The sequence below is a fragment of the Carlito syrichta genome, unplaced genomic scaffold, assembly GCF_000164805.1.
Source record: "Carlito syrichta isolate Samal-C Ts95f unplaced genomic scaffold, Tarsius_syrichta-2.0.1 Scaffold106255, whole genome shotgun sequence".
Lineage (NCBI taxonomy): Eukaryota > Metazoa > Chordata > Mammalia > Primates > Tarsiidae > Carlito > Carlito syrichta.
Genome location: NW_007050351.1, coordinates 193330 through 204380, shown reverse-complemented (window position 1 = coordinate 204380; position 11051 = coordinate 193330). Strand labels below are relative to the sequence as shown.

The window sequence follows — 11051 nt, the reverse complement described above, 5'->3', positions numbered from 1 at the left end:
GGGGGTGGTGGGGGTGGGACTCCTTTCCCAGCTCCCACAGACTCTATATTCAGCATGTCCTGGTCTTCATCCTCCCCCAGATCTGAGAAGTCCAGGTCCCCAATACAGAGCTTGGGTACACGGGTCCGAGGCTCGCAGATGGGCTCAGCCTTGGGGCTTGGTGGTGCCAATGGTTCCTGCTCTGGCTCAAGGCTCCACTGAGCTTGGAGCAGGACTTGGGGGGCAGGACTCTGGGGTGTTCTGGGTGCAGAGGCTGTCTCTGCATCTACAGAAAGGAAGCAACTGTTAGCATCATACCCTTTGTGGGGCAACAGAGCTACAGGGTAGATTCTGCTCACCCACATACTCACCTGGGTGTCCATCAGCCTCATCAGGCATGGCCCCAGCCAGTGCCTCTGCCCGGCCCTGAGCCAGCGCAGCCTGCTTCTCTGTTTCTGCTGCTGCCACATTCTCTAGGAATCGGGCTCTGAGGGAAGGTGCTTGTCAGTGATAGTGTCTGACACAGCCCCAGCCCAGATGCACATGCCTTGCTGAGCCCCTGGATGCTGCCCCCAATTGCAGGCACACAGACACACAGGGAATAGTCCATGCGCTGAGCAGACCCAGACTCTGCCCCCTCAAGGCCAGCCCCCTTCAGCCACCCACATCTGGAGAGAGTTACTATCAACCCAGCATTCCAGGTGACAATACAAGGAAAAGTTCTACTTAACATCTAAATTGCACCCTTGCTGCTGTTCATGATCACTGTCCTGATTAGACAAAGACACTTAGAGCAGGAGAAGGGGACAGCTGTCCCAAAATGGGCACATCAGGCTGTCCCTCCCTTGGCTATCTGATAGCTTCTAAGAGCTATGGACTATGCCCAGAAAAATGGCCTGGTAAATGATGGGTACTCAGTTCATGTTGAAATAATGAATGGGATTCAGTGTCTTTTTTGGTTCTTCCAGCCTCTGTTCACCCTCAGACCCTGCCCTTCCCTCAGCCTTAGGTTGCTTCTCCACCCCCCACACCACAGAGCCCCCTAGATCCCCTCCCTGTCCTATTCTTGAGCCAAGGATATAGGAAAATGGGCCTGAGGTTAAATGTCCACATCCCAGTCTCTGGTACAAGCTGTTAAGGTGTCACAGTTGAAGCACAGGGACCACTATGACCCAAGTGAGCTGCTTCCCAGTGCTTAGTCCTTGGATTACTGAGGAGACTTAGGTCTGGGAGAGGACAGGTCTGAAAGTCCCCCAGCTCTGGCTGCATTAGGCAGTGGAATCCCTGCTGGGGGAAGCAATGCTGAAGCCCTGAGCACATGGCAGGCTGGCATCTGTACTTACTCCAGCCTGGCCTGCCCAGTAGGGGACTGGGGGACAGGTGGGCTCTCAGGGGCCCTGGGTGGGGGGATGAGAGGAAAAGATGGTAACTGTGGTGCCAGCTCCACCCCAAGGCCCATTTGCTCATACCCACACAGAGCTGGGCAGTGATACTGGGGTTCTCTCCCAGTCATGATGGGAAGAGGAAGGGGGTAGGGAAACATGACATGAGAAAACTGGAAGTGGAGGGGAGAGACTGACGTGAAGCAGAACAAGATGCAGTAAGAGACAAAGACAGAGCAGAACAAGAGAGTAACAGAGAAACAGAGACATAAGGAGGGTAGGGAGAAAGATGACAAAAGGCAAAGACAGGAGAACGTCAGAAGGAAATAAAGAGAACCGGCAGAAGGAGGAGGTCCAGTCAGGGCCGAACTCCACCTCCCCCCAGCAGTCACTTACCAAACAGGAGCAGTTTGGTGAAGTCTGGAAAGAAAGAGAAAGCACGCGTTTGGGCAGAGGAGGCTGAGGGCCCATGGAGGGGCGCAAAGCGGAGGAACAGTTGGAGAGAAGACTCCAGGTGTGGCCTCTGTCTCCCTACTTACTTGTAGATGCTCCTCTCGCAGGAGTTGTCAGTTAAGGGTGCCACAGTGACGGTAGGAAAAAGGTTCACCACAGCACGGAGACCTGAGGGAGGGCTCACAGGGCTGGAGGCGAGGCCTGTCAGTGGGGCAGGGCTGGTAGAAGAGGTGGGGCCTATCAGTGAGGCGGGGCTTGTGGGGCTGGAGGCAGAGCCTGCCTCTTCTAGCCTCTGATCCACTGATCCTCCATGCTTGGCTGATCCACTCTTCCCCACTATCAAGGCATGTACTCACCCAAGTTCTGGGGTGCGCACCAGACAGCCCCCACCTTCCAGAGATCGGCGGCTCCTTTTGCCCTCTTCCGAAGAAGGCTTTCGTCGCTCCCGCCGCCCCCCCGCTGCTGCAGCTTCCTCGATGTCTCCATCTTCCAATTTCAGGGCATTCTAGTGGAGGTGGGCCAGGATGTGAGCCACGTAGGTGGGGGTGGGGCACTAGGGACTGTACCTTTCTTTCCCCTCCTTTTTTTTTGAGTTGGATTCTCACTCTGTCACCCAGACTGGAGTGCAGTGGCCGCTCCCGGCCACCGCAGCCTCGACTTGCTGGGCTCCAGCGATCCTTCCGCTCAGGCTTCCAAGTAGCTGGAATTACAGGCGCACACACCACGCCTGGCTAATTTTTTGTTTTATTGTAGAGATGAGGTCTCACCAAGTTGCCCAGGCAGGTCTTGAAACCGCAGGCTCAGGCAATCCACTCACCTCAGCCTCACAAGGCGCGGGATTACAGGCTGAGCCACCGAGCCTGGCTATTCTACTACCCACTCAGAGCCTGTAGCTCAGCCCACCTCATAGAGCACAAGCTGTGTGCGCAGGTCGACGTCAGTGCCTGCAGTGCCCAAATGGCGCTGGACCAGTGCTTCCATGCCTTGCTGCTCTAATGCATCCGTCACGTCGTAGAAGGAGTCCTGATCCGGGAGTGCAGCCAGCGTCTGGAGGGTAGGGATAGGAAGGCAAGGCCGAGTCTGCTTGGGACCAGAAGTCAGGAGCCCAAGGGACCCAGAGTTGTCACCTAGTCCCCGTGCACACCTTGTTGATGAGGGTGACAGTGTACACCAACAGCTCAGGGTCAGCGCCATTTTTCTCCTCCAGGATGGACACCAGATTGGCCCAAGGAAGAGCACCTGCCACACAGAAAGTAGAGCAGTCATGGGGGAGACAAATAGGATAGGAGAAAGGGCTCTGAGTGGTGAGGGAGGGAAAGTCTCTGACCGGTAGCGCTGGCTACAGAGTTGACTGCACGGATGAACAGCGGTGCATTGTTCTCAGAATATTCCACAAACACAAGCAGCAGCTTCAGGGCTGTTTTCACCACCAAGCGGGACTGGGGGGAGAGGTTACCACATATGAGTGGAGCTTGGGTCAGACCTGTGCCAGATCCTGCTGGGGAGGGGGAAGGGCTCCTAGGGCTGGACCCAGAGAGGACAGTCTAGGCATAAAGATCCTGGCTCCAGGCCTAGGAACTGGGAGTACCTCCTATGCTTAGATAGGCCTCAGATTCACTACATTCCAGAAGAGGAAACTGAGGCCCAGAGAGAAGTAATGAGAAAAGGGTGCATGGCTGGGCAGAGGGTCACTTACCAGGCTGGCACACAGTGTGTACAGCCACTGCACAGTCTCACTGTGGGCCACCACACCCAGCATTCCATCCACAAAAAGCATCAGCTGGCCCAGCGCTGGGGATGCAGGGATGGGAAGAGGTCAGTAAAGGTCACTGAGGCAGAGGTCATGGGGGAGGGGTGGGGCTGACCTCGAAGGATGTAGCTCTGATAGTTGTGGTCGGCAGCAGCACCCACACGGATCAGGCAGCTCAGCCCCTCTGAGTGCACGAATTCAGGTACTAGGTCCTTGTCCTCCTGGGAGGACCATGGGGGAGTTTAGGGAGGCATGGGCTAGACAACCACCCCCCAGCCCACCTCTGGGCCTCACCTGGAAGATCTGCTTCAGGGAGAAAAGAGAGCGGCGGAGCTCAGGGCCACTGGAGCCATACAACTTTTCTGCAAGCGGTAGGTAGGTGGGCATGAAACCATCAAGGAGACACAGACATTCTGTCTTCCTCTACTAGGACACAACCATAACCCCCCACCAAAGAATATTCTAGTATTCTTGAAACACCAACCCCCCTCCAACTCTGGGAAATCCCCATCAAGGTTTGGTTGTGGCATCAGCCTTGGCCCTGGAAGAAAAGGTCAGGACAGGGTGGGGAAGGGGCACATCTAGTCTGTGATCTGCTCTGCTCATTGTTCAGCACAGACCTGAAAGAAACCGGGCCACCTGGGCTTTGTGTGGGGAGGAGAATGGGGGCTGTCAGAAACTGATGCCCTCATACACTCACCCAAGATGGCGTTGACCCTCACGGAGAGCTGGGTCCTCAGGATCAGTGTGGGCTTCCGCCCTTTGCTAGAATCAAAGAGCCTCGTCAGCAGCTCCCAGCCCATTCCTCAGCATCCCTTTCCCCAAGCCAAGGCAACCAGAGACCTACACATGCCAATCCTGGCGCAGCTCCTTCATCCCTAACTGCTCCTCCAAGGGCCCAAGGATTGACCAGACAGGAGAGTTGGTACAAACACAGGTATCTCAGGTATGTGGGAGAGCCCCCCCACCCCCATCCTGGATAGCAGGTAACACTGGCCAGACTTTGGAATTCCCCTGGCACAGTTCCCTGGGGCAGAAGGTGACCCACGGCCCAGCCTAGAGATCAAGTGTCTCAGCTGCTGATACCTGAGCCAGCCCCCAGTAAGGGTGGGGGCTGGCCTTGTCTCCCTGGCCCCATCAGCTCTGACCTGATCTCTTCATAGAAGCCCTCCAGCATCTCCCGCTGCTCTTCCAGAGACAGCTCAGGGTCCAGGTAGTATCCAGAGGGAGATACCTGCAGGGCACAGTCCTCCAGCTGAGGGCAAAGGGAACAGCTGTCAGACTGGGGAAGAGGTGGCCATGGTATGTATGAAAACCCCATGACCTCCTACCTCCTACTCAGGGTGTGGCAGAGAGATACACAGGGTCTGCACCACAACTGTGCTTTGCTTCAGCAATTGTTTCTCAAGTGCCTACTCTGTGCAAAGTCCACCTGTCTCAGGTGCCCAGCTTTCTTGTGTGCTATCTCCTCTCCTGGCCAGCACTTACCCATTGTTTTGGTTTAACATTAGATAACACTTTTTTGGAAAGCCTTCCTGAGGCCCTCCAGCCAATGCTGTGCAACCCAGTATGTTCCCCTCTGAGAACTTCCACACACCATTATAATATCTTAGACACTAGTTTCCTTTCCCACTGTATTCTCTGGGTTTAGGCACCCCGTCTTGTACCTGGCACACAGTAAGTGTTCACTAACAATGAACACAAATGAGGAAGGGGAATGAAGAGAAGATGGGAGGAAGTTCCTGCCTTCAAGGAAGCTCACAGCTCTGTGAGGCGATAAGCTGCAGCTGCAAAGCATTGCAGCCCAGAAAGAAAGCACCAGGAATGCTGGGAGGTGCAAACTCACCCAGGAGGGCCAAGAGGGAATGAGTGTGTGTCTCCCTGAGTACCATGGTGAATTGCAGGGGCTGATCAACAAACTCCCCGGTTCCTCAAGGCCTTAGGTTATTTGCCCTCACCCCAAGTGGGTACAGTTACAATGGTTGAATTTAAAAACCAGACTTTAAGATCTGACTCAGTCTACAGTAGGATCCTGAAAGCTGTATTTGCAACAGGAAGGCTTGTGCTCCATCCATGTGTCCACTTCCCATGTTTCCCTCCCTGCTGAGTCTGGCTCTCCTCCATCGCCCACCCCCAACCAGGCATAGCACTTGGTCCTTTGAGAAGTGTCTGTGGAGAGGCCTGAGTGAGGTGATTCCCAGTGAGTCTGAGGGCAGCACTCTGCCTTTCCCAGACACCTCCCCCATAGTACAGTGCAGGTATACAGACTCCACAAAGTCTGTTCACTTTAGTGGCTTTGGCCCTTGGGGTGCCTTGACACACGGAAAGCCCATATCTGGAGAGGCAGGGGTCTTCTGGTTTTCATCCTGCTGGGCCAGTCAGCCCCAACATTTGTCCAGCTGTCCAGTCGGTCCTGTCCTGCTTTAGACCTAGCCCAAGGACTTCTAGCTACCCTTGGTTCCCTGGGGAGAAAGGGAGTCTAGCTCTTACCCCTACTCCCAAATCTGTTTATCACCCTTGCTCATGTCTGAGAGCCTGACCTGGCTCCTTCCTGGCAGTTAGGCCTGTGGGTCCCTTGGGTGACCCCCCCATCCCCTGCCTGGGACATGGGACATAGGACAAACACTCCAGCCTGTTCCCTGTCCTACTTCCTGCCTGGCTGCCTGCCCTCCCCTGGGCGGGCCTGGCCTCTGTCCCCTCCCTGAGAGCAGAGTCATCTTCTCCAGGGCCTACTGGGAATAGGCCTGAGAGGGGGTGGCAAGGCCTAAGGGCTGGAGTATCTTGTTCAGGGCCAGCTCTGCTGAGGGAAGCCCCGCATTCCTCCTGATCCTTCTTCCCACACCATGACTCAGCAACCTATCTAGCCCACCAGAATCCAGGACAGCTACATTTCCCTCTACCTTGGACTGGAGGATCCTGGGACCCTAGAAGAACATACCTCCCTCAACACACATATAGAACAGCTCATTTATTCTAACATTCATGACCCAGGCTGGTTTTACCTGCAGAGGACCCAGCAGTAACCAGACACTATCTCTGCCTTCCCTTCCTTCCAGCCCAGTGGGGAAGACAGGCTTGACTCAGAAAACGTTCACAAAAGAATGTCAAATCGCAATTTCCAAGGTGCTAAGAAAGGGGAGGAGTGGAGTGCTGTAAAGATAAACTCGGGAGGAGTGATCATATTACACTTAGTAACTGCTTACACACCCATGTGTATGGCCAGGTATACACTCACTGGCCAATGCAAGTCAAAGCAGTAAAGCCACAGAGAGGCTGGGACCACCATGCTATCCTCCTCTCCTGCATGTATACTCGCATCCTCTAATCTCAAGGGAGCAGAGAGTGACTCTCTCCTTCCAACGCCTGGGGTACCTGCATCCACTTGGGGTGGAGTCCCAAAGGCTAAGTAGTCCATTGTCCCTAGTCTCCTTAGCTGGGCAGTTTCAACCCTGGACCTCAGTGTTGGTGGCAGTGGCCCCCTAGTCATTTTACCTGTCCAATCCTGTCAGGGCCCCATTTCTGGGGAGGAGGGCCAGAGGTAACAGCCAGTCCAATGCCTCTAGGACATTGTTCCCCTCTTCCCTGCAGTTGTCTGTCCTGGGTGGAGGTAGGCTAAGGTCAGGCAAGCAGCAAAGAAGAGAGACTTCCTGTCAGCAGGACTGTGCTTGTCCCTCACACCCCAGCCTCCTTCCTGGTGTCACTGTTCTGAGAGTCAAACCTCTGGGCCTTGTTTCTAACACCCTGGAGCTGTGCCAGGCCTGAGTAAGCCCAAATCCTGTTCCCTGCAGACAGTGCTTAGGGTCAGCACATCGTATGGGCCTGCATCCTTGACTCCTTCCTGGCTCTTGTCTTCCTCACTTTTCTGGTCTCTATGCCTTGTTACCTTGGTCCATGCTTTTTCTGTTGGTTCCCAACCCACTTTTTTCTTCACTATTCAGGCTCATGCTTCTCTGGCAGCCCCAAACCAACTGGTTACATATGATTTTACATGCAGTGTCAAACTTAGGGGACCATGGTGTCTACTTCCATATGTATGTGTGTGTGTGTAAATATGTACTTACACACACACATTTTTTTTCCTTGTTTCTTTGGACTCTTACCCAATATTTTATATACGGGTATAATCAGGTAAGAAAGAACATGCCAGAGGCAGAACACAAGGAAGATGGAAAAGAGGCAGAATTAAAGTCTGAAAGACTTTTTGTTTTGTTTTGTTTTGTCTTTAAAAATAATTGGTTAACAGTCTCTTTTGTCTCCTTTCCTATAACCACAAGGTTCTGAAGACTCTCCTTTCCTGTTATCATGGGTCTCCAACTAGACTGTGATTTCCTGGATGAGATGACAGGGATGGGGTTTGGGGAGGGAAATCCACTTTTGTTATGCCTCTTGTGCCAGGCACTGGGCTGCCTATTTTGATTCTCCTGATAATACTTTTACAGTTGAGAACCAGAAATTTAGTAGGGCTGGGTGCAGTAGTTAACACCTGTAATCCCAGCACTTTGGAAGGCCAAGGCAGGAGAATCACTAGAGCCTAAGAGTTTGAGACCAGCCTGGGCAACACAGTGAGACCCTGTCTCTAAAAATAAAAAAACAAAATTAAATAAATAAAATTCTGTGAATTGCCTCAGGTCACACAGCCAAGAATGGAACCAGAGCTAATTGACTCAAGTCTTAGGTGGCTGGGACTTAGAAGTACTCCAGAGAAGACTGGAGGGGAGGTAGAGAGAGGGCTGGAGCCTGCAGGATTGCCAAGGGCTGAAGACCGCCCCTCAGCTTTCTGAGTTCTGCAAATACCCCAAACTGGTCCTCCCAGTTCCAGCAAGGGAAGAAAAATGAACACACACACACACATACACACACCAGCACACACTGGGGTAACATTTATGCCTTCCTCTGCCAGAAGCTAGGTCCTAGAGTCTCTCACCAGGCTGGAGCTCAGCCACTCTAGCCCAGAATGACCAGCAGATTGGACAGGCTGGCCCCAGGAAAGGTTGGGAGGAGGTCATGACTCATGCCCACACCCCCATCTTATAGTCTCCCATAGAGACTCCCATAGCAGGGGACTAAAGAGTTCAGTTGATCCCCTTAAAGATCCTCAGGGATCGCTCCAATTGGCCCTTATCCCAGCAAGTCAGGCTCACACTTAAGCCCTCTTGCTATACAAGGGCTCCTAAGGGGTAAACAGAGGCTGCAATGGGTTGGGGAAGGGTGAGGAAACATTCTGGGACAGTGCTACCCCTTGCTCTAAATCTTTAGCCACAGCTAGGGAAACAAAGTTGTCAGTAATAACCAGATTTCTTTTTTTTTTTTTTTGAGTAGGAGTCTCACTGTTGCCCAGGCTGGAGTGCAGTAGCATGCTCACGACCATCACAGCCTCAACCTGCTGAGCTCAGGTGATCCTTCCGTCTCAGCCTTCCAAGTAGCTGGAACTACAGGTGTATGCCACCACGCTCGGCTCATTTTTTTATTTATTGTAGAGACGAGGTCTCACCATATTGCCCAGGCTGGTCTCGAACCCCTGGACTCAGGCAATCCCCTCATCTCTGCCTCCCAAAGTGCTGGGATTACAGGTGTGAGCCTCCGAATAACCAGATTTCTAGGGCTATCTATCCCTGTTGCCAGGAGGAGGCTACCTTGGCCTTTGCAGGACTGCCAAGGGCTGAATACCAGGTAAGAGAAGCATCCCAGGTTCCTCTGTCCAGAGCTCAGGGAGAAGTCAGCGCTATCCCAGACACGTGGGGTCTTTGGGCCTCAGATAGAGAATCCAGAGGCATTTCCCAGAAAGGAAGGTGGGACCGAGTAGCTATAGATTAGGAGATGAGATGCAGGGCCAGAGGGACACATTTTCCCCTGAGGCAAGGACAGGTCCCTTAGCAGGGAAAATCTTTTGCATAGAAAGGAGGAAGACACTCTTGAGTTCCCCTGGGGACATCAGGCCTGGCCCAAGGCACTGCCAAGTCTCCCCTCCACTAACTAGGGCCAGGAGATGAGTCAGAAGCTGTGGCTAGGAGCTTCCTCCTAGACTTGGAGGAAATGAGCAAGGGTTTCTCAGACCTGAAAGCTCTTTAAAAAGGAAGCCCCCAGGGAAACTCTAGTGGCTAGGCCAAGCCCAATGGGATGTGAGGGTGGAGTCCCAGGGAAAAAGTGGGCTGGCCTCCATACACCCCTTGGAAGAGGGCAGGGTAAGCTAGGATGATGGGGGCCAGTGCCCAGAGAGGGAAGACAGGGGCCTTTTGGCTGTGTCCTGTTTCCTGTTCAACCACTGTACATGCATAAAGCATGGGATAAATCCTCCTCTTATTTCTGCCCTACAGTTGGGACAGAGGCAGGCCACCTCTCCCTCCTAGCGGGCTAGCAAGACAGGCCTGAGTCATGGCTGTGCCTCTGGGGCACCCACTTATAGGACTAAGGGAGGAACCAGCTGTTGACATTTCCTGAGAGGAGGGGCCCTGTTCCCCCTCCCTCATCTCTCTGATGTCCCTGTCCCTGCCCTATTCTCAGCCCCTCTTCTTCAGGCCTTCTATTTTGGGGCTGTGGTCACAGTTTATATTTGGGACAAGCACATCACAGTACATCTGACCATTCCTGGCAGAACCACCAGCCCTAGGGAATCCTGGCTCCGGGTGTTGTGGTAACCTAGTGTGCCCGCCTCCATATCCCTGTGGGGGAGGGGAGGCAGTCCTCAGGTACTCCAGGTGGGAGAACATGAAAAGGAGACGAGGAAGGACTGCTCAGGAGTGAGGAACTTATAATTCTCTATCAGAGCTCATTAGTGTTCCTCAGCTAGGGAGCAGAAAACAGAGGGTAGAGCATCTGGTGGGGTGGAGTAGGGAGATGGGTCCCCAAATAACGGGGAGAAGGGTCGGTTCTAAGCCTCTATCCTGGAGCTGACCTCCCTGGCCTGACCCCAGTTGTAGAGAGGCGTGTCAGGGCTAGGCCCAGTCCTAGAGTGGCGGAATGGGAGGAACACTGTTCCATTTTAATTTCAGGACCAGGAGTTCCAGGAGCCTGGAAGCGAAACCGGCCTCAATTCAGCACTCCTTTCTTCCTAGCCCTCATCCTGAATGGGAGGTGGTCTCCGGTTGCACACACTTCTTCCAGGCCCACCTTAGTTTATTTCTCTGAAAAAGGCAGGACACACAGGGGCTGCATCAAAACTCTGGAGGTGGGCAACGTGCTGCAGCCCTCGAGCCGTGGCCAAGAAGCCAGGATTCTGGTCCGGACACGCGCCACTCCCAAGGCCAATCGTCTCACCGCCCCTCCCACCAGTTCTCGGAGGCGGGGCTGGCCGCAACGTGAGGAATGTAGGCTGGGGGCCCGGGGCCCGGGCACATTCCAGGGGAGACCCCGGGCCCGGGGGCAAGTTTGCGCAATTCGGCGCCCAGCTGAGGCTGGGAGCAGAGAAACGCACCCCCACCGACTTTTTCTCTTCCCCACCACTTGGAGCCGGCAGGCTGGCGGGGATCCCCGGGGGCATGGTAGTGCGG

At 54.0% G+C, this 11051-nt stretch overlaps 1 protein-coding gene across 1 annotated transcript in view; it reads right to left on the bottom strand.

The window, feature by feature from the left end:
• FHOD1 (formin homology 2 domain containing 1) overlaps positions 1-11051 on the bottom strand; it is a 15826-nt gene that overhangs the window by 3336 nt on the left and 1439 nt on the right. Inside the window, 12 exon segments of the mRNA XM_021716603.1 lie at positions 2-265; positions 351-466; positions 1901-2077; positions 2171-2319; positions 2718-2861; positions 2959-3053; positions 3142-3253; positions 3511-3605; positions 3680-3785; positions 3859-3926; positions 4265-4329; positions 4713-4819. Coding sequence (XP_021572278.1) covers positions 2-265; positions 351-466; positions 1901-2077; positions 2171-2319; positions 2718-2861; positions 2959-3053; positions 3142-3253; positions 3511-3605; positions 3680-3785; positions 3859-3926; positions 4265-4329; positions 4713-4819 — 1498 coding nt within the window.